The sequence below is a fragment of the Gracilinanus agilis genome, chromosome 2 (genome assembly GCF_016433145.1).
Source record: "Gracilinanus agilis isolate LMUSP501 chromosome 2, AgileGrace, whole genome shotgun sequence".
NCBI classification, from domain to species: domain Eukaryota; kingdom Metazoa; phylum Chordata; class Mammalia; order Didelphimorphia; family Didelphidae; genus Gracilinanus; species Gracilinanus agilis.
The window spans coordinates 399,755,961-399,783,884 of record NC_058131.1 but is presented as its reverse complement, the minus strand read 5'-3'; the positions used below and the strand labels follow the sequence as shown (position 1 = coordinate 399,783,884).

At 40.6% G+C, this 27,924-nt stretch overlaps 1 protein-coding gene across 1 annotated transcript in view; it reads left to right on the top strand.

Moving 5' to 3' along the window:
• Nucleotides 1-27,924, top strand: part of ARHGAP26 (Rho GTPase activating protein 26) — a 552,571-nt gene that overhangs the window by 380,521 nt on the left and 144,126 nt on the right. The window contains exon 14 of the mRNA XM_044659871.1: nt 1,410-1,515. Coding sequence (XP_044515806.1) covers nt 1,410-1,515 — 106 coding nt within the window. The remainder of the gene's footprint in view (nt 1-1,409; nt 1,516-27,924) is intronic.

The following is a 27,924-nucleotide window of genomic DNA, read 5'->3' as shown; positions in this document are numbered from 1 at the left end:
ACCGATAGGCTCATGACCAAGTATGAAAAGATGGCAGAACAGGGATTAAAACCAAGCTTAGGGGACGGATCTGAATTCCTGATTCCTGTCGCCTTGGTTATATCAAGCTGTTTGCTGCACATGCTTTGAAGATAATTGAACACTTCCTTCATCTTCACTGAGGTTGTGTTGAAGTGATATTTTGATATGTGATACCCTTGCAATGCTCACACTAGTTTGTTTACTGCTCATCCCGGAGCAGAAAGTTCCTTGCTTCCTTAACATTAAAGAGCCACTTTAGAGAGCTCTAGTTACCCCTGGTTTCTCCTCTACAGCTGTGGGGACGGTTGACCATTGATTTTTGTTTCATTATTTTTTCATCATCCTGATTTGAGTTTACATTTATCATGCTACATCATGGGACCTGCCTGGGCTACAAGAGGATCATAAAGACAATTTCTAGACCTTCCTAAGCTAGACCTATCCTTAGGGCAGCGAGTTGGCTCAGCAAAGAGTATTGGACCTGCCCCAGAAAGATTCCTCTTCCTGAATTCCAAGTTCTACCTCTATGACCCTGGAAAAGGCACTTAACCCTGTTTTCCTCCATTTCCTCATCTAAAAAATGAGCCGGAGAAGGCAGTGGCAAACCACTCCAGTATCTTTCAAGAGAACTGGTGAAATAATTGAACTAGAACAACGTGGTTCCCCCTCTCTCCTCCGATACTCTCACCTTCCTGAAACAGACTACTATTACATCATCCCTGGATTACTTTTTCTTTTTTTTACCATTTGTCTTAGAATTGATACTAAGGATTGGTTCCTAGGCAGAGGAGTGATAAAGGTTAGACAATTGGGGTTAAGTGACTCGCCCAGGGTCACACAGCTAAGAAGTGTCTGAGGTCAAATTTGAAGCCAGGACTCGCCCTCTCCAAGCCTAGGTGCCCTGTGCCTCTCCCAGTACATATTCTATTCAGCTTTCAGTTTGATCTTTTCTAATGCCCATGTTCTAAAGTCCAAGTTATAAAGTTCAAGTTTTTCTAAAGTTCATGTTCTAAAGTCCAAGTTCCAAAAATCTTTTCTAAAAGTCTGACCATGTTGCTTCTCTGCTTGGTAAACTCCAATGGCTCTCTCCTAGCTCCAGGATCATTTATAAAATCTTCTGTTTGGCTTTGAAAGCCCTATAACTTGACCTCTTCACAATGTTACTCTCCTCCTCCAACTCCACATCTAGTGATGCTGATCTTTTTGCTCTTTTTTTTTTTTTGTATGTGGCACTCCATCTTGAGACTGGCCATTTTTACCGTCTGTCCCCTGTGCCTGGAACTCTCTGTCCTCCTCTCTGCTTCCTGGCTTCCCTGTGCTTCTCTCCCTCTCCGCAACCAAGGCTAGTTCCATTTTGACACTGATGTTTTGTCACCCTTTCACCACAGAGCTGGAGAACCAGGAGTCTCGCGTCTCAGAAATCCATGCCCTGGTTCATCGGCTCCCTGAAAAAAACAGACAGATGTTACAGTTACTCATGAACCATTTGGCGAAGTAAGTTTTATAACTTATTTATCTGGTCTCTTATCATTTTCTGAAAATGTTTCTTTTCATTATCCTTTTTTTCAGTTCTGCCTATTTCTAGTAGGTAGACATGAAGTTCATGGTAAAATGTGAATGGTTTTTAAATGAGTGTGTTTAGTGTGGATATCATGTATATAAAATAACTGAAACAGATAATGGGGAAAAGGACATGAGTTGTATAATCCCCACAGAAAGGGCTAAAACATTCCCATGATATTGAGTTATTGGGTGGAATTTCTAAGGGTGATTAAGCTATTATGATTCCTCTCATAAAAGTTCAACGTGGGATGTCAACAGATCCTTGGACTGAGAATCAAGAATCCTGGATTCTAGAATTGGCTTTCCACTGGCTAGCCACATGATGTTGAGTTGTTTAAGCACTCTGCCTCAGTATCTTCTTTTGTGGAAGAAATAATAATACCTGCTGGCCTGCCTACATTATAAACAAACTTGTGAATATGAATATCCCATGAGATCAGAGCTGCAAAGAGAACAAAACATTCTATGGATATAAGGAATTATTGTTGTATAAATGTTGAATTACTGTCTTGGGTAGAGGGAAGCAAATGGTGTAGTTAATAGAGTACTGGACTTGGAGTTAGGATAACTTGAGGCCAGATCCTGCCTCTGAAAATCTTTCTTGTCATCTAACTTCTTTGTTCCTCAGTTTCCTCATTTTAAAAATAAAGGTGTTGAATTCTATGGCCTCCAAGGATCTTTCCAGCATTATGGCTATGATTCTATGCACATGGGAGAAGGGTCAGGTTTGGTAGATTTGGATTTCTATTTTTCATGTCTTTAATTCTCCGAGAATATATCACAGAAGACCTCATAGAGCCTCATTCTTTTCCCAGCCCTTCTTTGGCTGGGGTGAAATGTACTGGATGGTGACAAGGAGCTTGGAGAGGCCAGACAGTGCAAGTCACACTGAGCAATTAGTTCCCTCAATTATCTGGTGCCCTTCTGACAACCTAGTGGACAAATGGCTTTTGTGTTTCGGTAGGGCTCATCATGCCTCAGAGATTTAGTTCCTTCTTGGGGATAAGCTGATATCCTACTGAGGGCGAATGAGCTGGTGTTGAGATTTCTGTGAAATGCTTGACTTTACCTCCTGGAAAGTGTGTGTAAGTGTTGCCATAACGATTTCCATGTGTCTGAATTTAAAAGCAGAAAAAAGCCCTGTGTGCTCAGTGAGAAGCAATGAGGAGGATTCTGAGTTCTACTGCTCTTCTGGCCTAAATTACATGTTTGGGAATAATTAGGAAACCTACCAGAGATGTACAAGTTAGCAATGAGAATCCTGGACCCCCTTACCTCCAATAAAAAAAGGAAATGGCCAAAGAATCCTGGAGAACCGGGATCAGAATGTGAACTGGACTTTTATATTTCCAGATGCTTTTTGATGACAGTTTTGTATCTGAAATAGTCTGTTTCTTTCTCTGAGAAGGAATTTTTAAAACTGAAAAGTGGGTTTAGATTTGGGTTTCACAGCATTGACATGCATGAAAAGAGGGTGCGTAAGGAAGAGGGGTGGTGTTCAGGTACACAAAGGAGCTAAGTATTTGCAAGGAATCTCAAGACTGTTGCATGGCTATTAGGTTTTAAGGAGATCTCTGGGCCGGCTGAGAGCAGCTGGAGGAGAAGGGAAAAGAACCAGCTGGTAGAAGAGTCTCTGTTCAGTTGAACAATTTTGGAGAACTTGGAGAGATGGAGATTGAAGGAAGTCACTGATCCAGCAGAGGGCACAGAGCCCTGTATCAGATTTTCCTTATTATTAAATTGTCCCCAGGAATGTCAGGAATCAAAAAAAACAATACTAGATGCGAAGTTTGATGAACAAAATTTGTCGGGCAGTCAGTTTATTGGAGCTTTTCCTCTTCTCCACCCTCTGGATCCTAGCTCCCATTAAAGTCAGTCTGTCTTCATCCATGGACCAAGGATATAATGGCAAATGGACAATCTCAAGCTGCAGCTGTGACCTCAATTGTTTGCCTGAAGTCTGTCCAAACTAATTTTGTTATTAGTCCCTTTAAAGAGTATTTCTTTTCTGAAGTTTATTATTCCACTTGCCTGTTTTTCCCCATCAGTATTCCTTTTTATCTTGCTGTGAGTTTTTATGTCATTCATGTATTCAATTGATTGTGGAGTCATTAGGAATTCTATATAATGAAAAGGCCTCAGAAGCTAGTTAGTCCAACACATCCTTTCAGTCATCCCACCTCTGCTTGCAGTATGGTATTGTAGGAAGATCATGGTCTTGGAATCTGAGAGATCCTGAGTGGATCTTTTAACTTTTCCTTCCTCCCTTTCCTTCCTTCCTTCCTTCCTTCCTTCCTTCCTTCCTTCCTTCCTTCCTTCCTTCCTTCCTTCCTTCCTCCCTCTCTCCCTCCCTCCCTTCATTCCTTCCTTTTCATAGATTGATCTCACTTTAATGGATAAGGAACTGAAATAGAGGCTAAATTTCTTAACCATAGCAGTCCCATAGCAGATGACTTTGCAACTCAGAATTTAGTGTCCTATTCACTATATATACCATGTGAAATTTCTGATCTAAATGTATTTTTGTGCAATTGACTTCCTGAGACCAAAGTTTAGAACTTTAATAACTTTGTTCTGTTCAGTTTTATCTCTTTTGATTCAGATATTTGTGGAAAATTTTAATACAGGAAACACAAGTGACAGACAAAAGACCACAATATAAGTGAGAGCTGGAGTTAAAAGTTATTTGACTTCATATTTCCCAGTGTAAGCTAAATATTATGGAAGTCAAAATCCATGAGAGATTGTAGGAGATGAAAGCTGATGGGTTCAGGCATTTTTTTAAATGAAGACTAATTTTTTAAGAATTCCTTTGTGCACAGAAGATGTTTATCAGTAGCTACTTTAAAGCTTCCATTCTTCATAAACTACAATAGCCCTTGTTTCTATTCAGGTATTGAGATCAAGGTGTCTTGAGACAAGGGGTCTCTCCATTTACTTCCAGTTTTTTGAAGCTCAGATTCCTCTTGGGATGAGTCTGAGTTATCATCCCTCCAAGTCACTTTTCTTTCATCCCTAATGATCCACTTCCTTCCTAAGTTTCAGTCTCACTGTTGGTGTTCTGCTGGAAAACATGCCATATTGACTTTCCTCATTACTGAGGGTATTTGCCCTACACTTATTAAACTTGTGGTTCAAAGGAAAGAAATTTAGTGTTGTGTATTTTGAAAAGGAATCTTTTGAAGCACTTTCCAAAGCCCATTTCCTTTAGTTGCAGAGGGAGTTTTAAGACATGTTTAAACCTAAGTAGCAGTATGTTCAGGGAAATAAGGCTTTAGGGGGTAAAGAGAGCATGAAAACAAACACACATTCTCTCTGTCTCTCTGTCTCTGAGTCTGTCTATCTCCCTCTCTCTCAAGAAATGTAAAATGACTGCTATGCACATATCTTTGCTATTGCAGGGATAAGCTTTAAGTCATAAATTATGAGAAGCACCATGTTATAGTAGACAGGTATAACTAGACTCACATTTCATCTTTGACACTAATTTTGTGACCCTGGGGAAAATCACTTAACCTCAGTTTCCTTCTCTGAAAAATGGGGATAATAATAGCACTTACTTCTCAGGGTCATTGTGAGGATCAAATGAGATAACAATTATAAGGTACTTAGCACAGTGCCTGGTACATAGTATGTGGTTTAGAAATGTTAGCTGTTTATAAATTTTTTAAAATTTTAAAATCCTTACTTTCTGTCTTAGAATCAATACTAGGTACTAGTTCCAAGGCAGAAGAGTGGTAAGGGCTAGGCAATGGGGGTTAAGTGACTTGTCCAGGGTCACACAGCTAGGAAGTGTTTTGAACCCAGGACTTCCCATCTCTGGGGGCCTGGTTCTCAATCCACTGAACCACCCAGCTGTCCCCGAAGAAATGAGTCCTTGAGTTATTGATATAATGTATAAGAAAGCTTTATTCTGATAATATGCTGGCATTTTTGGTTTTTGGAATATGATTCGGAACCTTGGAGAATGGGTCATGTGGCACGTGATGGAGAGAAGTTTGGACACAAGTGAGTGGGATTGATTGGGAGGGTTAGTGTCATGTTTAACAAGGAGGAAAAAATTCCTAGCTATAATTTCTAAGCCCTTTTATGCCTTATGTTAAATTAAATTATGACACTTAACCTTGACATTTTCTAGCAAGTGGCTTGCAGTAGAAGAACGAACAGCAATAAAATAAATCTTCCCTAATCTTGTGACTTGTTGAGAGGTAGGTGGCATCTTGTAATGGATAGAGTATCGGACTTGGAGTCAGGAAGAGCTACGTTAAAATCCCACCGAAGACACTTATTTTGTAGCAAGTAGCTAACTTTGAGGCTCTATCTCCTCATCTGTAAAAGGGAGATAATAATAGCACCTATCCCACAGGGATAATTTGAGAATCAAATGACATAATAGCTATAAAATACTTTACCAACTTTAAATGTATATTTAAATGTGAGCTATAATTAGTATTATTATTGCTCTTATTTGTCGATTCATTTAACTTTATTCAGTTTACATAAAAACTAAATAATCTCGTTCTAGATCATTGTGAGATACGAGGAGAAAGAGACAAGAAAATAAATCTACGAGAATGACAGGAGAACTACTCCTGATCTTGGGCAATCTCTGAGCCTCCGTTTCCTCCTATAAAATGAATGGGGTCAGGCTAATTGATTCCTACAGGCTCTTCCAGGATGAAATAATAGAATTCTATGAAGGGTAGATGTGTGATCTGGAGCAGTTTCCTATTGTTTCTCCAGTGGGTATTTACCATGTATGTTATCTCTCCCACACACGCCATCCATAGTGGCTCATTGTTGCTTCACCCTAGCCTTTGTGGCTCAATTCTCTCCCCTGCCTCCGGGGTCCCTGCCTGAGCCAAAGGAAGGAATCATCCTGTCAGACTTGCAGCCAAGGATGCTGAGATACCAGCAGGGGGAGTGACTTCTCCAGTACAACATGGGTGGAGTGAAAAGTGGGAAAAAAAAAACTGGTCTTGACTGCCAGTTTTTAGCAAAACTACCTCGTCATGCTACCTATGGCAAAATCTGGGCTTTCTCAGCCCCCTCTTTCCTAAAACGTGTGTCAATAGGTCGCTGCTAGTCTCGTTATTTTCTCCACACAACCCTCCCACCTCCTCTTCGTCCCCTTGTTAGACGGACGTCGGAAGAGAAGAGCTCCCTGTTGCCAGAGACGCAGAGCTGGGCACCATTCCCCAGAAGAGCCGGCCACTGCAACATTAGCACTTCAGCAGAGGGCCCTGGGATCGCTTGGCCGGCCTCTGAACCCCATTTTTCCTTTGCAGAGCCCGGTGGCCCAGCGAGGTCAATCCTGAGGGGATGGTCAAGTTAACCTAGGTTCTGAGCACTTAGAAACCAAACTAAAAGTTTAATAAACTAGGGTGAGGGAGGGGGGCTAGTTTAGTCCATTGGCTCTTTCTTGCCAACCCCTTGTTAGTGTTTATTTGGAGCATCTGTGAAACGTTGCAGCCTTTCCACAAAGGGACAGACTGTCAGCCACAGAGTGATTTTAATGAAGCGTGCAGAGAAAAGCCCATTTTTAATAGAATAAAGTGACTTCATTCCACCTGATCCAGGGGAGGGTGTACACTGACCTTCCATTTCTCTGTTGACTCTATAAATGATAGTGTTTGGGTTTGGGGGGGAGCTGAGTCGGGGGGAAGGTCCCTATCCACGCTGGAATCTTCAGCTCTGGATCTCTGCTCTCAGGAGCTAAGAGAATCTGGTTCATGTGAAAATGCCTGTGGTCATACAGAAAAAGTCACCGCAGGGTGTTGGCTCATGGTCAGGGCCAGACCCTGGTGAAGCAGGAAGAACCCCTGAAGTCCTTGCAGGGAGGCCAGATGGAAAGGAAGCCACCATAGCCTGGCCAGAAGCTTGGATTTATTGGATACTACAGTATTTCTCCTTCCTCTCCCCCACCTTCCATACAGATGAAATCCAACTCCGTGACAAACTGCTTTCCAGATCAGAAGAGCCAGTTATTTTTTTGCCATCAAGAAGGTCCCAGGCTTTAAAAGAAAAAATGGAATTTTACAAAGTGGTTTGAAAGTAAATAGTCCTCTTTGGACAACTACCCCTGAAAGGGAGAGCTCCCCACAGGTCTTTGGGTATGAAGGGTTCTTTGAGGAAAGCCATATTTAATTTTCTTCCATTTCCAGGTTTTTGTAGACTCCTGTTGTTCATTTAGGCCAGGGATTCTTAAACTTGTTTATGTGACTTGGACCGCTCAGGTATTATGATGAAGCCCATCAGCTCCTCCTTTTTTTCCTTTCCTTTTTCTTTAAAAAAACAACAACAACAACAACAACAACCTTACCTTCTGGCATAGTATTGATACTAAATATTGGTTCTAAGGCAGAAGAGCGGGAAGGGCTGGGTAACTAGGATTAAGTGATTTGCCCAGGGTCACATAGGTAGGAAGTGTCTAAGGTCAGATTTGAATCTAGGATCCTCTCAAATCCCATCGGCTACTTCTCAGAATGATATTTTCCTATGCCTAAAATAGAATATGTAGGAATATAAAGAAAACCAAAAGTCAGGGAAAATAAAAATCCCATTGTTTTTTCCTTTCAAGTTCACAGACCCTCTTTGGAATTTGACCTGAAAATTAAAACCAGTGATTTAAGAGATTTCAGATAAAGATATTAGATATTCTTTCCTAGGTTGTCTTTGATTTTCTCCTCTCTTTGTCCCATGATCAACCAAGGCGAAATATTGGACAGGTTGTGAGGTATCATTAGTCCTAACTTCTGATGAGAGAACCTTACTTTTTGTAAACCCAGTGGATGCTGCTGGAGGATATTTGAGAAATCATAGCAGAAGAGGGATGGAGGAGACACCTTCTCATGCCGGAACAATCAGAGCTGGCTCTGGATTCACCCAGATTTCCCCCATCCTTGGCTTGGCTTTTAGGGTCTTCAAGTGCTTCTAAGGTTTAACTTGGCATCACTAGGCAGCTTGTCATTTATTGGGGGATTATAGCCAGAAATTGAAGACTACCAATGAAAGAAAACTCTGAGATTTTAGTTCCAGGAATCAAAGATGAGGAAAACTCCATGAATATGTAAAGCAAAAATAAAATTTAGTATCAGATTATGTTCAAAGAAGGAATGGAAGCATTTTCTGTTCCACTATGGATCTGATTATACCAGATATGTTTATTCTCCCCAAATAACTTTGGTTCAATTTAGATAATATTTCTTAAGCATTTACAATATCCAAAATATAGTGAGTGAAAGACAGCATGGTGTAGTAGTAAATAGAGGATCAGTTTTAAAAGTCATAAAGGTGGATATCTAGGTGGTTTAGTGGATAGAGAGTCAGGCCTAGAGATAGGAGGTCTTGGGTTCAAATATGGCCTCAAACACATTCTAGTTGTGTGACCCTGGGCAAGTCACTTAACCCCAATTACCTCACCTTTACTCTTCTTTTGCCTTGGAACTGATACTTGTATTAATTCTAAGACAAAGGTAAAGGTTTTAAAAGAAGAAAAAAAGAAACTACTCTATACATACAAAAGAATATGCAGAATATATTGGAAATAATCAGCAGAGAGAAAACTCTAGAATTAATTCTAATTACTCCACAGGACAAATCCTTGAAGATAGCTGTAACATATATTACCCAAGTTTTTTCTTCGTCATATTATATTACCAGTTCCTTCAACTGAATTTTGTATAGTATAATCTTTAGCTTGTTTTGTGTCCTTTGTTCCATGGGTTTCCATGGCCAAAGAATCCATTACCTTGTGGCCATTTTACTTGGCAATAAGCATAGGTTGGTCTTCAGAAAGTGTCTTGTATCTGGTACCATATTTACTTGTGCAAATGCTAGAACTAGCCTCAAAAGCATTAACATCCGGAATGAGCTGAAACTTTAGGTGTAGATGAGAGCATCCCATCCCTGTTGAATAGCCTACAAGATGGTTCCTCTTTGCCTTTCCTCCAAAGTCTTTGAAATCTGCCTTTTTGGCACCTAAAATCTATCACCCTTTGCCTGCATTCATGCCCCTTGCAATGAATGATAGACTAAGACTGCTCAGATACTTCCTCCCTAGGTTTTATCTTGATGGACCACAATTTGAGCCTGAACACTAGTTCTCCTTATTGTTCTGTCTTCTGAAAGAGGAAATTATCTTTAAGTTAAATCTCTTAAATGGCTTTCCTGACCCCATTCCTGTCTACGTCACATTACACTGCAGTATTTCTTTACCTAAAGCACAGACCTAATCATGTTGCATCCTTCCTTAAAACCTTTATGTGACGGAGCAGCTGGGTAGCTCAGTGGAGTGAGAGCCAGACCTAGAGACGGGAGGTCCTAGGTTCAAACCCGGCCTCAGTCACTTCCCAGCTGTGTGACCCTGGGCAAGTCACTTGACCCCCATTGCCCACCCTTACCACTCTTCTGCCTTGGAGCCAATACACAGAAGTTAAGGGTTTTAAAAAAAACACCTTTACATGACTACCCATTTGCCTACTTAATAGAACTTTTTTCTCATATTTTATGATGTTCTTCTTTACCCTATGTGGCAGCTAAACTGTTTCTACTTGTTCTCCAAACGTGGGCCGTACTTGCCTGATGACCCTTTTATTCAGGTAATTCTCCTTTTCCAGGAATATTTTCTGCTCCAAATAACTCTAACTAACATTTAAATTGTGCCTTAAGGTTCTCAGAGTATTTTATCTTCTTAGCCTCAAAACAGTCTTGTCGAATATTTGCTGTTATTTTCCTCATTTTTACACATGAATAAACTGCCCGGGGGAGAAGTTAACTGACTTGGCTAGAATAACACAACTTTTAAGTGTCTGAGGTGAGATTTATAGTAATAATAACAACTACAATAAGCATTTATATAGTACTTGAAGATTGGTAACGCTCTTCCCAAATACAGCATTTTATCCCCACAACAAGCCTAGGATGCAGGTGCTATTATCACCCCCATTTTACAGATGAAGAAACTGAGACAGAGAGTGATTAAATGCCCTGGGTCATGTAGCTAATAAGTGTCAGAAGCCAGATCTGAACACAAGCCTTCCCGACTCCCAGCCCAGAATTCTTGATGCTATGACAAACTCCTTTCTTCACCCTTTAGAATCCTCTTCATCTTTGTCCATTCAGTTTTTGTTTGTTTGTTTTTTAGTTGAAACCTTACCTTCTATCTTAGAATCAATACTGTGTATTGGCTCCAAGACAGAAGAGTGGTAAGGGTAGGCAATGGGGGTCAAGTGACTTGCCCAGGGTCACACAGCTGGGAAGTGTCTGAGGCCAGATTTGAACCTAGGACCTCCTGTCTCTAGGCCTGGCTCTCAATCCACTGAGCCACCCAGCTGCCCCCTGCCCATCCAGTTCTAATGACATCTCTTTCAGGAAGCCTTCCCATGTTCCTCCAGCTCAACATGCTGCTTCCCTGCATTGAATTTCCATTGTGCTTCTAGCATCTCTTGTGTTCTCACTTGTATTTTTGTTCTGCCCGTATGTTTTTATCATCCGTTCTAGAATATAATCTCCATGAGGCCAGGGTCTTTGAGTTGTCATAATCTCTGCCAACCATTCTTTACACGTAGTAGATACTCAATAAATCTTTTTTAAATAAGTGAATAAACTAACCTAAAAGAAATGGTAAATTTGCTTCTATTTATAGATGCTGTAGTCTGTCTTTTAAAAGTTTTTCCTTCCTTAATTAATTTGGGAGTGCAATGAACATTTTGGACATAATTGGAGAGGGCTGAGCTATAGGGAAGACAATTTAAAGGACTGTTTTGTCCATTTTCCTGTTTTTGTTTTTCGCTTGTTTTAGTTGTTTAAAAAAATGGAATAGGCACCCAAAAGAAACTTCTGCAGCTGTTTTTGTTGGGGAAGGAGGGGGTGCAGAACCACAGGGATCTCTGCTTAAAGGGACATGGAGGAGAGAACAGAGGTACCCTTAAAAATAAATAAGTAAATTGCTATGTAAATAAATAAATATAAATAAAACTTTATGCTGATGAACACTCAAGAAGAAAACTTGCACATATTCTCACTTTGTCTCTTTTGGGACCCTTTGCATGGCTTTGGATCATCCAAATTGTAGAAGCTGTTTCCCTTTTCTATTCTCACACCAAGTTGTAGGTCCTCTTTTCGGGTCTGTTGTGGGACATGTGCTAGTTAAAAGCTTCCCCAAAAAAGTTCTTCTCCATAACTTTCTCATGTTAGTTGTCAGGGAAAATCAAAGACACGTTTCTTATTGGTTTGATCTTTTGAAAATTTTCCCTTTTTGTTTTTTATGGTTAAATTAAGGACTGAAATCTCATGCTACCATCCATCTCAAACCACATTTTCAGAAAAAGGAAATGTTTGACTTCAAGCTGTTGATGGTAGGGGATTTTTTAGAGCTCCTTTGATTTGAGTCTGTTGTTTGTTTGTTCTGGACTGTTATACTTTTGTTCAGATTTATTTTTCCAAAGATTTTCTTTCCCTCTTCTCTTGTGGTACTGCTTTCTCTTTAGAGATACCACTCAAGGAGTTCCCTTTGCAGTTCAGGAAGGAGCAGGGTGGGGGAGGGAAGTAAGCTGGTCATTTCTCCTCCCCTCCTCCATCTGTCTATCTATCTATTTTGCCTGCTATGTTCCAGGCATTGTGCAAATACTTGGAATACAAAGACAAAATGAAACAGGTTTCTTCTCCAAGAAATTAATAATATGTAAACAAAAATGTAATTATTTTACTGAATGAATATAAAATAATTTGAAGGGGTTGGGGTTTTGAGTGAATTATTATGGGGGGAATTGGGGAAAGACAAGTGGCATTGTTTAAAAGTCACTTAGAATTCTAAGTGAAAGTAAAAAAGAACATTCTAGGCAAAGAGGACAGAGGCAGGACATTAGATGCCATGTTCAATTAAACAACAAATAGATTGGTTTGATTGGAAGCATATGATGGCAAATGATGTAGAATGGTTTGAAAAGGAGAGGTAGAACTAGATTTAGGGCTCTCAGTGTTAACTAATTTACAAAGTTTGTTTTTTTCATGGCAACTCTAGGCTCTTTTCCCTATTTTTATAGATGTGATAACTGAGGCCTTGTGAAGTTAAGTTGTACATGGCCTCACTTAGATACAAAGCTGGGATTTAAATCTAGGTTCTCTAGTTTAAAGTTTAAATTAAAGTTCTATTAAAACCTGATTTGCAGCCAGAAATTAGCATAGCATAAATTTCTCATGCATTGAATGGAATCTAGGTACTTTTTCAACCCATATATAAGATCCCTTCTTTTGCCTGAGCCAGTTATCAGTTGATTTGCTGTCGCCACTGGTCACAGGAGTCATCTCTTGCTGCACACAGTGTGGTAGGAATCATTATCAGCTCTACATAGAGTCCTAAATTGACTATTTTCACAGCATTTCTGCAAGACTATAATGGCTTAAGTGTCTAAACACAGCAGGCCCCTCCAGGTCAGTGGGCAGCCTTCTCATTGGTAATTGTCCATCAGCACAGAGGGATCATTGAGAGGGAGAAAGAAAAGCAAGCTATGGGCTTGGGCCTAGAAGATAGATAATGGAGAGGAAGGAGTTTTCTAAGAACAATGAAAACCCAAACAAGTCATTTTTCTATTTGCTGAGGTTGTCAAGTCAGGTATATTGGCAGGAAAAACCCTTGACTTAAAAATCAAAGCATAGCTCCCATCAGTTTTGGAAGGGGTGTGTGTCTTCATGTCTGTGTATCTGTTTGGCCTAGCTTTTTCCTTGGCAGACTTGTAATCTTTGGTCCCCAAGTCTACATGTAGGGACTCCCCCTTGACCGGGGGGCAGCTACACGAACCTTCCAAGAGCTTCATTTATTGGATAAATTCGTTAGATTACATAAAAAACTAGTTCAATGTTCCTGCAATGGATATTTATTGAAAGCCCACCATGTGCCTGAGCTATGGGAGATGCAAAAATTACACCCCAGGCCTTGCCCTCAAGGAGCTCTCAGTCTAGTAGGAGGGAGATGAGACACACACAAATCACGATCACCCAAGGCAGAGGAGGACAGCGGGCAGATGCTCAGATCTGCTTTCAGATGGTGACCCACAGCAGGCCTCACACTTCCCTGGGAGCTTTCAGGACTTTCCATCATTTACATGACTCTGGGAGCAGGGCACCTGTTTCACAGGACGAGCTCCAGTGGAGATTTTCTTCAGATTCTGTCTTTTCTCTCCCCTCTCCCCTCATACCCACCTCCTGATCCGACCAGCTGCAGCTGCTTCTTGCCCCTGCAAGACTGACTTGATCCCTAAAGCAGCTGTCTTTGCTGCACCCCGACAACTCTCGGTTTCCTGCAGGTATACATTACTTCACAAAGACTAGTCTTACTCAGCACGCTCTGGAAATTTCCACTCCTCGTTATGGTCATTGAAACGTTTCCTTATGTGTATGTGTGTGTGTGTCTGTCTGTCTGTCTTTCCTTCTTTCCTTCTTCCTCATCCAGTCTCTCTCCAGATGAGAGAAGGCCATCTTATCTAAAAAACCTGCAGTGGAAATAAAAACAACGTCCTTCCCTATATGCACTGAGCACTTGAATCTCCATAGAGTTCTTTAAATTCAGCTTTAAAGGATGCTCCAAATATCACAGACCCAATTTTCCTTTTTCTCTCCCACTTTCTTCATGGGGTATAATACAGTTTAACTTAAATGCTTGATGAAGTGTTGACACTTGTCCTTCTTTCCCACCTACCTAAAGAAACAAAGGACGTGAGAGCTCGAGATGCTTTCTCCGTCATATCTGGGAGTGTAATCTTGGGCTTATGGCGTTGGAAGTTAAAAAGGGACCCTGGAGTTCATTTATTTCAGTTCTCTTCGTCTCACTGGGGGAGGAAGCCCACGGCCCAGAGAGGTTAAAAAACGTGCCCAGAGTCACACCAAAATGAAGGAGCGGGGCCGGTGTTTAAGCTTAGGTCTTCTGACCCCCAATCTGTCCGTAGCTTTAGGCCTCGTTCTAGTGTGTAGCGTGAGTCTTCTAGAAATGCATAGATATAAACCCTAAACATATGGCACCCATTAGAATTACTCTCATATTAAAGACAGACTTTTAGGGAGGAAATGCTACTGTGCCCAGGACCACAAGGGAAAAATGGATCTTTGCTGAAATGCAATTTGCCATCTTTCAAAGGAAAAAGACCTTCTTGTTAACAAGGAAAACTTGAAACCAAAAATAGGTTGGATATCCTGAACTGAGTGCCTTGAGTGTCATTATACTGTAGAATCTAGGGAAGACCCAATCTACTAAGCATTAAGAATCTACTGGATATCAGGAGGTAGTGAGTTTACAAAGTCCAAATGAAAAATCAGGATGAAGAGTGAGGTTAAAGACCATTAATTATTTAGTTTTTTAGTTTGCTGATTGTACCCAGCTCAATTCCTTAATTCAGCACTTTTAAGGTACTTTATTAAACACTTCTCCAGCTAATTTTACAAATGAAACCAAAGCAAATAAGGTTAAATGACTTGTGTGATCATATAGCTAGTGGCAGAGACCAGAGCTGAACTCATGAAGATGATTCCTGATTCCAAGCCCAGTGCTCTATCCACTGCACCACCTACCTTCCCTACCTGCCTTATAGTAGGTGCTTAATAATGTTTTTTGATTGATTGAGCCAGTCTCTTACCTTATCCCTACCTTTTTTCCATAGCACCTCCTTTTCCAAATATATTTCTCTTCCTCTCTATCAAGTCAACTCTTGTAACAAGGAATGAAAAAAAAAAAGGGAAAAATAACAATTCTTCAAAACTAACCAACGTATTAGCTTAGACTGACAGCATTTAGAGCAGTGATTCCCAAAGTGGGTGCCACCGCCCCCTGGTGGGTGCTGCAGAAACCCAGGGGAGCAGTGATGGCCACAGGTGCATTTATCTTTCCTATTAATTGCTATTAAAATTTTTAAAATTTAATTTCCAGGGGGCTAAGTAATAATTTTTCTGGAAAGGGGGTAGTAGGCCAAAAAAGTTTGGGAACCACTGATTTAGAGTATTCTCTGCCCTTCGTCTTCTGCCCCTGAAAAGAAGGGAAAGAGGTGTATGTTCTCAACTCAACACCTGTATAAGATTATACACTTTCAATTTTTTTTCATCTTTCCATTTAAATTGTGGTCATCATCATTGGTATTGTCTTCCTTATTCTGCCTACGTCCCTCTGCTTCAGTTCATATGTCTTCCTGTGTTTCCTGAAATTCTTGACATTCATCATTTCTTAAGACAGACATATTGAATTTAATTAGACCGGTGTGGTTGGAAGAACTCTGGATTCTAAGTCAAAAGACCTGGCTTGTATTCCCAGTTTTGATGCTAGCTGTGTGATTTTGGACATGGAATTTCACCTCTCTAGTCCTGAGTTTCCTCTTCTAAACCAGGCCATCACTAATGTCTGTTTAGCCCTAAGATTGTAGGATTAATTAATAAACACAAAATAATGAACCAAGCAAGGGCACATCTCTCTTGTGTGCCTTGTAGAGTGCTCGCTTCTGCTTGGTACTTAATTCTGGGAACTGTCCTGAGATAGCACTTCAAAAAAGCCTGGGCTCCTTCCAGAATGTCCTCCAAGAAGAGAAGTTTTCAAAGATCTTGGCTTTAAGTAATCTTAGATGGGTGTAACATGGCAGTGGAGGTTAGCTCTCAAGTTGCCCTAAGCTGGACTCGCAGACACAGTTAGACATGTAAATTGGAGTAATGAGCTCAGAATAATTTTCTCCTTTATAGTTTTCTGCCTTTGTGGTAGTTCTGAATTTCCTCTTCACAGTGAAATTAAGACTTAATTTGCTTTGTACGGTGACTAGTTTTGTTGCAAAGCCCCACCCCCTCCTTCATAGCCCAGCTGGGACAAAGTAGCTGGTGAAACAAAGGGTGAAAACAGGGAGAAAAACCCATAAATGCTCTCTCCTGCTCCTCTCATCATGTGACTTTTGAGATGACTCAGGAAATCATCTAACTCTTAATAGACAACATTAGATATTATTTTAACTACCACTGAGGTCTGATTTGACTCACTAAAACTTAAGGCAAACTTTATGTAAATTAAGAGGATAATTCTCATCTTGTAAACGTGTCTTCTCCTCAACAACACTCCACAAAAAAAAAAAATGTTTTTTTGAACCCACAACAACAGAAAAGTCACTAGTTCACAATCATATCTTCTTTAAAAGGGCAATAAAAAGAGACTGCAGAGAGATGCTCTGGAAATTCAAGAGTCATGTACCAGCTATTTGCTAGGAGGAATATTTGTTGAATACATCCTCTTTGGAATATTTATGTCAGGACAAAAAACCAAGAATTGCATGGGATAAGATGTGGAGAAGTCATGATCTCAACACCCTAGGGGCCACAGAAATGTACTTAAGGAACCCTGTGCACTGCATGTTGACTTAGAAAACCACATATTAATATTATCTCTGTTCTATTATATTGTTATTTATTTTGTTAAATATTTCCCAATTACATGTTAATCTGGTTTCAGACCAGGCCACATTGCTCAGGCTACGTGTCTGACGCCGCTGCCATTTCCTGGCTGCACAGTTCCCAACTCTTTCTTCCACATCTTCCCAGCTTTGCTAGTCAAGTCAACAAGTCAATAAATATTTACTAAGTACTTACTCTATGCCCTCAAATAACACGAAGTCTAGTGGAAGACACCATGTACAAATAAACAAGATAGACACAGGATGAATGAGAGAGAATGAAGAACTGGAAGGCACGAGCATTAAAAAGAGGATCAGGAAAGTTTCCTTGTAGAAAGTGGGATTTTAGTTGGCTCCTTGAAGAAAGCCAGAGAATCCAAGAGGTGAAAATGAGGCATAGGGAAGAGCCCATGAAAATGCCCAGAGTTGGGAGTTTGGCCATCTTGTGCAAAGAACAGCAATGAGACTGGTATCAGTGGATCACAGAAGGTGAGAAAGGTAAAAGGTGATGAAGGACTTTGAGCCAGACAGACTGTATATTGGATCCTGAGGGTGACAGGGTGCTAGTCACTGAAGTTTGCTGAATGAGGCTGTGGGGCAGGGAGTGCCAGGGTTGGCACCGTCAGTTCTGGGTTTTAGGAAGCTCAGTTTGACAGCTGTGTGGAGAAGGTGTGAGGTGATGAGTACCAGGGTCAGAGGAGAGATGGGGGAGTGTATATAAGAGATTTTACTAAGATGGAAACAGCAGGACTGGGCTACTGATTGGATAAGGGAGGGTGAGAGAGAGAGAGAAAGGAAGAAAGGGAGGGGGAGGAATTAAGCATGACACCTCTGTTGCCATGAGACATATATTATTCACTTTCCTCAAACTGGTCCCTTTTAAGCCACTCAGGAAGTAACAAGCCACTATGTCTAGAGCTGTGGCATTTAGAGGCTTTTTCATATGAATGATCAGAAGATAAGAGAGGAGGTAGAATGATAAAGTAGGTGGTATTTTGTTCTGTTGTCTTTGTTATTTGTTGTTGTTGTTGTCATTTTTAGGGATCTAGACCAGTGATTTCTTCATAACAGAAAACTACTGGTGTTGAGATTCCCTCTCCCTATGCACATCAGCAACTCCCTGTAGCCCCTAATTTTAGAGATTGGAGTTTTGAAGGGTTGGTATATGATTCCACAGTTACTGTGTGTCTACGCTATGGCTTGGCCCCAAGTGATAGTTATAGAGTATATAGTTTTTATTTATATATACATATATAAATATATATAACATATATTACCTATATGTTATATATAGTTATGTAACCCAAGTTATAGAGTGAAAGTGTATGTAATTAGCTTTATAATTTTCTCTTCTACTGTTCCACTTTCAAGAAATAACTTTTCAGAGTTCATCAGGCCACACATTTTTAGACCTCTGTAAAAACTTGTCAAGATTAGTAATGAAACTGAACCATTTTTCTAAAAGATATATATTTTTTTTATTTTTTTAAACCCTTACTTTCTCTTTTAGTAACAGCTCTAAGACAGATGGGTAAGGGCTAGGCAAACAAGGTAATGTGACTTGCCCAGGGTTACACAGCTAGGAAGTGTCTAAGGCCAGATTTCAATCCAAGTCCTTCTGACTCCAGGCCTGGCTCTCAATCCACCCAGCCATTTAGCTGCCCAAAAAGACATTTTTTGAAAAAACAAAATTATCACCACTGTCAGGCTTTCTCCAAATTAATTACTTTAAAAAATTAATGTAATGGTACTGGTTCTTAAAAATTATCCAACCGCATCAGGCAGACAGAACCTAATTGCCTTTTTAAGGCCAGTAGCAAAAGATGTTCAGTATATGCTCAAGATGACCAACAACAGAGATGAGGGAGATATGGCTGCTATCTCTGGGTATTAATGGTCATAGAGTCCCTTTTTCAACCAGTCAGCTAGTAAGCTAATGAAGGTATAGCCAGTAATCTCTCAGGCAGATACAGAAAAACCATGCTTTGCATGCATGAACTCTTCTTAAAAATATTGCAAAAAGAGTGAAGTGAGCAAAACCAGGCGATCATTGTATACAGTAACAACAATATTGTACAATGAACAACTGTGAAGGACTTAGTTTTTCTCAGCAATACAGTGATCCAAGACAGTCCCCAAAGACTCACAATGAAAAATAAATGCCATCTGCCTCCAGAGAAAGAACTGATGGAGTCTGAATCTAGACCAAAGTATACTACTTTTCACTTTCTTCATTGGGGGTGGTGGGGAGGGCAGGGTTCTTTGAGTTTTCTTTCACAAAAAGACTAACATGGAAAAATATTTTACATGATTGCACATGTAAAATTGATAAATTGATATTAGATTTCTTATAATCTCAGGGAAGAGGAAACAAAGGGAAGGAGGGAGGGAGAAGGAGAATTTGGGACTCAAATTTTTTTCAAAATAGTTTTACATATAATTGAGGGGAAAATATGTTGTTATATTAAAAAAGTACTGTAACAGCAAAAGCGATCAGAAATTCTAAGTTCATTTGCAAAAGAGTCTGACTACAAAATATTTGGGCCTCTTTTATTGTACTGACAAAGAAAAGGAGATTTCATCTTGGTATAATCACTTATTTAAATCAGGAGCTAAACTATAGTTTGAATATCAGACAGCACAAGCTCTTAGGCCACATATGTTGGGGGTCCTTGGTGTTTTCTTACTGCATGACCTTTGGTATTGCCAGGAAGACTGAGTTCCTAATGAGAACCTGTGGTATACTGAGTTCTGCTGCGGTTGAAAGAGTTAAAATATCAAAATAAGTAGAGCAAGCTGACATGCTGGTGTAGGAAGAGAGCAGGCCCCCTTTAGGGTTGTTCTTGAGGTCTTAATGTGATCAGAAATAAGGCAACTGGAACTTTCTAATTTTCTGATATCTAAGCTCAAATTTTCTAGCAGTATAAAGGACGCTTTTTAGTTGTTCAGGCTGATTGGTCTTGAGTCCAAATACAGTAGTAAATGGGGAAAATAGGGTTCCAAATGCAGTATCTGCCCTTAGAGAACAACTTTTCTGGGCTCCATTGAAACTTGGATAATCAGAAAAAACGTTTCCCATTGACACTGATAATTGAAAATGAGCTCTGTAGCTCTCCTCTCCAGGTGGATAGATTGTGACAGGTGCATTTGGTTCGCCTCAGATTTGAAAGACCAGTTTCTTTGTTTATCATACAATCCGTGTTTCAGGCCTTGTAGGGGGTCCTAGAAGTTTGAAAGGTTTGGTGAACTCAGAGAACAGAATTCACATCATGCTAGAGATCTCATCTTTCCCCACCCTGAAAATACATGGTTCCAAGAGGGCTTCAGGTGAATTTGATATAAATAATATCAGCAATGAGAAAAAAGGTCCCGACATGTTAGTATTGTTATCAGAACTGATGGAACGTCTTACTGACTGGAGGGGGTGGTAGCGACAGGATTTGGAAAGGGGAGAAGAAGGGTTGGAGATTTTTTTCCTATAAGAAATACCAAAAATAATTGAAAAAAAATGTTTTCAAAGCGCTAGTCCCTGTGTGCTGACTCCCTCCCACTCGTCGTACAGGCAGAAAAGTGATCACAAACTATGCATGCCGCAGAGATGTAATTGATTTGGGGTGCAGAAGAGGTAAGGCCGAGGAGGGCTTTTTAAAGGATAGAGGCAATTAAAAAAGACAAAGGCTGAATTCTGCAGAATAGGAATGTGAAAACGCTCTGTGCGGACATGCTGTGAACTTAAAGCAATTTCTCATGGAGGTCTGTGAGGGGGCAGAAACCACCTCAAAATATTCTTTCTTTCCACCCTTTCACTCCAGTCCACACCTGCTTGGCACACAACCCCAGATGGCTCACTCTCCCCCATACACCTCAGCATTGGCTGTCCTTCTCTAAGAGTTATGGACTAGACAGTTTGGATTTACAGTGGGGGTGGAGATCACCCGTGAAGATTAGTTTGCAATTTCAGAGTTAACTGTTCTGCTAATTTGATTATCACATTTAACTGGAACCACCTGCAATGACTGTGAAGACAAAGTACACTCAGGCATGGGGTCAGGGGGCCCCTCAGGCCGACCCTCTTCAGCTGTCAGGCTGGATTAAGCAGGCACATTTTAAACTATATACCAAGTGTTCATGCCTCGGAGTTAGCACTCGGCCATCTCTCTGTATCCGGGTGACTCCGGGCAGAGGAGAGGGAGGGCTGGGTATCGCTCTGGGCCTCTTCTCTACCTGGGCTCCACGTAGCAGCATCCTGGAGTTTGTGGAGTCCAGCTGAAATGCATTCTCCTGGGTCTTGGAATCTGCGCTGATGCGGAGGTTTTCTTATTCCCAGGCAGGAAAGCTCTGTCCTGAGAGAGTCCCGGGAAGCGGCGGGTTGGATGGATAGGAGGGGAAGCATGCCTCACAGATACCTGAATGAGCTCACCTTGTTTCCTCTCCGACTCCTTGTGAAGCCCCTCGGCTTCTAGCCCAATCCCTGTGGCCTTAGACAGAGCTCAAAGAGACCTGAGAGGTCATCTAGGCAAACGCCTCCTCATCATGTTGCAGATGAGGAAAGTGAGGTCCAGAGGGCTTAAGTGTCACAAAGGAGGCAGATGATAGAGCTGGGACTTGACTCAAAATCCTCCTCTTCCAAATCCAGATTCCTTTCTGGTGCATCCTGATGCCTCACTGTGTTCTCAGGGGGCGGGGATGCAACACCCCTGACTCGGAGGCAGATGCAGGGCTTTCTTGTGCGTGAGCAGTTATTTATTTTATGTGTCAGCAAATGTACATTATACACCTACTATGTGTTGGGCCTTGTGCCAGGTGCTGGGAATGCACATATACAAAAATCAGAAAGACAATCCTTGTCCCCAAGAAACTTACAATCGAAGGGGGAAGTCCATACAGAACAGAAGCTGAAAAGAAGAGAGGGGAGTCAAATCAACATGGGGCAAAATGGGAAGTCTAAAGGAGTGCCCAGAGGTGGGCCTCTGCCCCCCCCCCCCCCTCTCCCTTCCCTCTTTGTCTCTTTCTAGCCTCCCTCCCTTCTGGGTAGCAAGAACTAGTCAAGTGAATTGTCCAGAATCACACAGCTAGGAAGTATCTGAGGTCAAATGAATCTCTCAACTCCAGGATTATCTATCCACTATGCTGCCCTTCCAGCCTTCCCTAAATGGAGGTTTTGATTGGAGCTCACTCCTCTGCCCTTCAGGATGATTTTGGCTACTTGTTCTTGGCATCTTTTGGATGAGAGTAGAGCTTTTAGTTAGTGGTTCAGTTTGGAACTGCCGTAGAAAGTGCCAGAATTAGACTATCTTCCAGAGGTTGACATAGAAATATAGCTCATTTTAAAAGCAATCATGGGCTCTGAAGGTTAGTTGAAAAACTGTACCTCCCTTCCTCTTTGCAGAGGTGGAGATTCTGGGTGTGAAATATTGTTTATACCTTCAGAGGTTACTTAATATATTGGTTGGTTTGACCAAATGTCTTTTCTTGCCCTTTGTCTTTAATCATTTTCCTTTAATTAGTCATGGTTCAATGGGTAGCAAAATATTCAGCAATGAGTCTGATGTAGTCTGGGTATATATAGTCAGTCAATCAATAAATGCTCATTAAATGTCTTCTTTTTACCAGGCCCTATACTATGCACTGGAAATGAAAAAAAGAGGCAGAAGACAGTCCTAACCGCACAGAGTTTACAATCTAATGCTGCAATGAGAAAATTTAGTCCTAAGATTTCTTTTGTGTAGGGAATTTGAAATGGGGAAATGCCCTCTATCAGTGAAAACTTGTCACCTTCTCTGCAATTTATAATCTTAGAGAGTAGCCTGAGGGTACCAGGAAGGTAAAGGATTTGCCTGGGTTACACACAGCAGCCAGTATGGAATTTAGATACAGGTCTTCCTGATTCCAAAGCCATCTATCACCTACTACTGAAATTATGTATAACAGCAAAAAAGCCCCCCAAATTATTATTTTTTAATTATTCTGAGTAAACGGGGCATTTTCAGGAGTCCTAAAAATACTTTTTTTTTAAATAAGCAAAAAATTAGTGTAATTGATCCCCCCTCCCCTCCTGCATACATACAAGCAGACAAAAGCAACTTTTATTAAAGCATTCATACATTCAGTTCAATCTTTTTTTTTTTCCTGCCCTTCTTGGGTACATGTTATTGTACATTAGCTTAACTTCTTTGCTTTGGAGTTTTTGGTTACCTTCCACAAATGGCTAAAATTTGGTTGTTGGCTCCCTGATTGGTAGTAAAGATTTGAGTCTTCTGCCTTGTCACCAAAAGCATCTTCCATGACCAATAACTGGCTTTCCCACGCCCAGAGTCTCGACAGAAATTCTTCCTCAGGTGAATGAATGGAGTACCCCTCTCCAGGTTAGGAACTTGCCTCCTCTGTCCTCTCCTTTGGGCATGGGCACAGACAAATGGCTACTGAATGGTAGAGCTGGAACTCAATGTTAGATCTTCCCAATGTTGTAGTTTAACTTCATTCTCTTCTTTTTTCTTTTCCCCAAATGCATCTCCCTCTTTGGTGGATAACTCAAACATTCGTTCACTCTTTTCCTAGAAGTTCTGGATCTTGGCCCTTTTTCTGGCAAGAAGAGGAGGGGAAAAAACAAAATTCTCCGCCCATTTTAAAGAACCTCAATTCTTTTAGACCATTGAAAGTAGTGATTTATGAGTTGAACTTCAGAGGCCCTCTCCCTCCGAAATGAGAAGCATTCTTATTGTTTCCTGATAAGATCTTAGTTTTTTTTCCACGTTGAGTGTGTTTTCTGCAACTGATCATGCCCCTTTTTTGTGTGTGTGGCCTTGAATTTTATTTCTTTTTACAGATAATTTCCATCTAGAATAATCTGAGTGAGAGAAAAATTGATATAGTAAATATATAGATTCCTGGACTTGGAGTCAGGGAGACTCGGGTTCTGATTTGGCTTCCGATGCTTTTTATAAGCATCAGATCTAGGACTGTAGACAAATCATTTCATTTTTCTATGTGCCTGTGTCATCATCTCTGAAATGGGGATATGATTGATCCCTGTAATACTTCCTCAGAGGGATTGTGGAGAGATGATGAGAATGGTTCAATGGTGTATATTAAAGGTTTTGAAAACATTTAAAGTCCCATGCAGATGTCTCTCTTTGGTCTCAGATATTTCTAGGTCATTATCATGAAAAAACTATTAGAATAAGAACTTCATAGCCTGAAAATAAAGATCCTGGTATAATGTCCTAACTATAAGGATAGATTAATTCCCTAGGAGATTTTGGATCACCATTGACTCTATACTCTTTTTATTAAAACTTAATCCTCTATTTTAATATTCAAAACAAGTTTCCTGGTTCTTTGCCATTTGGATATAAGAAGAAAAAGAGCCAGACTGAGCTATCAGAGCCCAAGTTCGGGTGTTAGAGTCTTGTTGTTGTTGTTGTTATTGTTGTTGTTGTTGTGTCATGTTCAACTTTTTGTGACCCAACTTGGGGTTTTCTTTGAAAAGACACTGGAGTGGTTTGCCATTTCCTTCTCTAGCTCAATTTACAGATGAGGAACTGAGGCAAAACAGGGTTAAGTGACTTACCAGGATCGCACAGCTAATTAGTGTCTGAGACAAGATTTGAAGACACAGGTTAATTGATTGGGAATAGCTGGAAAGAATGAATTTGTAATTAATTGTAATTAATAGAAAACCAAACCTCTTTTGTTTGTTTTTTTTTTAGAGGCTATACCGAAAAAAGTATGGATTTCAAATGTGACAGAAGGCAAAAGAGTAGGAAAAGGGGCAGCTGAGTTGGTTCAGTGGATAGTGAGCCAAGTCTGAAGTTGAGGGGTTCTGGGTTCAAATTTAGCCTCTGACACTTTCTGTGACCTTGGCCAAGTCTCCTAACTCCCCTTGCCTAGACCTTACTGCTCTTCTGCATTGTAAATGATAGTGTTGATTCTAAGTCAGAAGGAAAGGGTTAAAAAGGGAGGAGAGCAGGCCCTTGTCTTGGGTTTTCACATGATAGAAACCTTAGATTAGCTTTGTACTTTATATTCTATGTTTAAAAAGCCAGCAGTTGCAGCCTTCCTAGAGTCAAATCTTCATCAGCCTGCATTTGTGCCAGTTTCAGAGATCATCAGGCCTGGCAGATTCAGAGGCTGACTCTGAATTGTGCAGTTAAGCAGTGTTTATCTCCTGAGGTTAGAATTGAGTGGGGGCCAGAACTTAGCAGAGGATTCCCCTCATTCTCATCCCAAAAGTTGCCTTTAGGTATTTTTTGACCTTGTAAGGAAAGGAGACAAGTGCTGCATTTTTTTTCTTCCTTGACTAAGAAAATGCACTGAAATTCAAATGCCCTGGAAAATTTCTCAGCTACTAAGCTATTTTTTTTCTCCTCCCCTGGTTTCCTGTAATGTTTAAATTATTTTGGCTGCACTTGTCCCAGTTATGCAAGGGAACTTTTAACCTCACAAGGCCTAATAGATTATTCGTGGCTGATTTTCTTAGAGAAACAAGACATGTGTGATTCTTGTTTTCATATTAGGCTTTTCCTGTTAAAATTGGCCATTTCTCTCTCCATATGGTTGAGGCTCATGTTGCTGGTGCTAACCATGAGAGGTCCAGGAAGTTGATTCCTATCTGTGCTGGAAGGATTTAGGGGAGGGAGTTACAAAGCCAGATTCATCTCTTCAGAGAACTGTGATATTTTCAGCCCCTCAGGCCCAGCTAAAATGACCCTGGCTTATTGTCATTTGTTCAGGTAGTTGACTGTGGTGCTAAACCAAGTAGGAAACTGCCTTCCTCATTTGTGCCTCCAAGCACATACCGCTTTAGCCACTGCACCTGGCACTCTGAAGTGATGAGGGAAATTTAGAATTGATTCCAAGCCCTTTAAATCCTAGGACTAGGTCTTTTCTCTTTTAAACATTTTAGTCTTAGGGCTGAAGGTCTCATTACCCTGGGATTTATTAGTTAGGAAGCCTTGTAATAATGCAGATGCTTTCTGCTGCCCTTTATAACTCCAGCCTCCTGCCTTCTGCCTCCTGACAGAATCTACCTCCTTCATGATGGGCCATACACTCAGTTCTTTTGCTTGAATTCTTCATAACTCAGGTTTTTTTTTTCCCCCAGGAAGACAGAATAGCTACATTGCCTAATTATATCTCTCCATTGTTCTGACATTGATGAACATCCAAAAGTAAATTAGTTTTGGATCCTGCTCTCGCCTCTCAAATATTTATTGATATCTTCTCTTCTGACTGCAGTGAAGCCTATGACATTTCCCAGGCTAACCCAGGGAGAGAGAGCTTCTGAAAAATATCTGTGCTTCTCATGGAGGGCAATGGCATCAGTGAGCTGGCCCAGCTCTAGGTGCTTTAGGACCCATTTTTCTTTTTTTTTTTTTTTTAACATTTAATAATATTTATTTTTTAGAAAAGTTAATATGGTTACATAATTCATGCTCTTACTTTCCTCTTCAACCCCCCCCAGCTCACCCCTCCCCCCATGGCCGATGCGAATTTCCCCTGGTTTTAACATGTGTCATTGATCAAGACCTATTTCCAAATTGTTGATAGTTGCATTGGTAGGACCCATTTTTCCAAGAGCCCAGACTCTCAAGGTCTTTAGCAGGTCCTGAAGGGATGGAAAAGCCGCCTGGCCAGCTAAATGGGATTAATTCTTCACACTGAGGTTAAGGTGTTACAAAACTGCACTATTGTCTCTGTGCTGCTGGGAAGCCAGAGCTCCTGCCTCCTGTGTTTTCAAATTTTTCTTTCATCAGAATCAAAGGAATTTGCCCTTTAGCAACTATAAAGGGATGAGGATCTAACTGATGTTTTGTTTATTTTAAAAGTTAATTGAGTGCCAAAAAGGAGTGCCAGATTAAGAGGACAGGAGACCAAAGTCCCTTTTAATTCCTCTGCTTATCCCTGTTCAAGTTTGTCCAATAGCAACATTGAGAAGTCCCCCACCCCAACCATAGGTTTCTGCTACTACATTTATTTTATTTTCAGGTCCAAATTCTCTTCCTCTCACCTCTTCCCTGCCCTCACTGTGACAGCAAGAAAAAGAAAATTCATTACAAACATGCATAATCAAGCAAAACAAATGCCCATATTGGCTATATGCCCCATCTCCCATTCCACTCCTGGGGGGGGGGGGAAATGAACTTCGGTCTTTGCTCTGAATCCACCTGGAAATTGGTAGCATGTTTTATTATGTTTTATTATATTTATTATGGGTCATGTGGAGTTGTGATTCATCTTTGTTTTGATTAGAGCCCCCAGGCCTTTCAAAATGACTTGTTGTCATGCTATTGTTATTATTGCATAGATTATTCTTCTAGTTTTATTCACTTCCCTTTTTAGCATTTTGCATGTCTCATGCTTGTTTCAGCTCCCTATCAGGAAGAGTAGATAGTGTGTTTCATCATTAGGCCTCGTGAGTTAGTCATTATGGTGATCAGAGTTCATAAATTCTTTGTAAGTTGTTTGTCTTAACCATATCATGGTATACATTTTTCTCCTGGTTTATTCCACTGATTCTTCATTAGTTCATGTAAGTCTTTCCAGATATCTCCAAAGCCATCCTCTTCATCATTTAATGTAGCACAACAGTATCATTCCCTTTCATTCATATGCTCTAACTTGGGGGGCTATTCCCCAGTGGATGGGCCTCCTCTCAGTTTCCTATTCTTTGCCAGTATATTTCCTCTTTGCAGAATAGATCTAGTCCTGGCATCACTGGGTCAAAGGGAATTCAGAGTTTAATAGTTTGGGAAATGTCATTCCAGACTGGTTTACAGAATGCTGCCATTACATTTAAATTTGGGTCTAGTCAATGCTGACATGAAAGAAAATTGTCTATAATTGTCCCAGTGTCATTAGATAGATTGTAGACAGATGGCTCCCATTTCCTTCCTTCCCTTCCTTCCTTCCCTTCCTTCCCTCCCTCCCT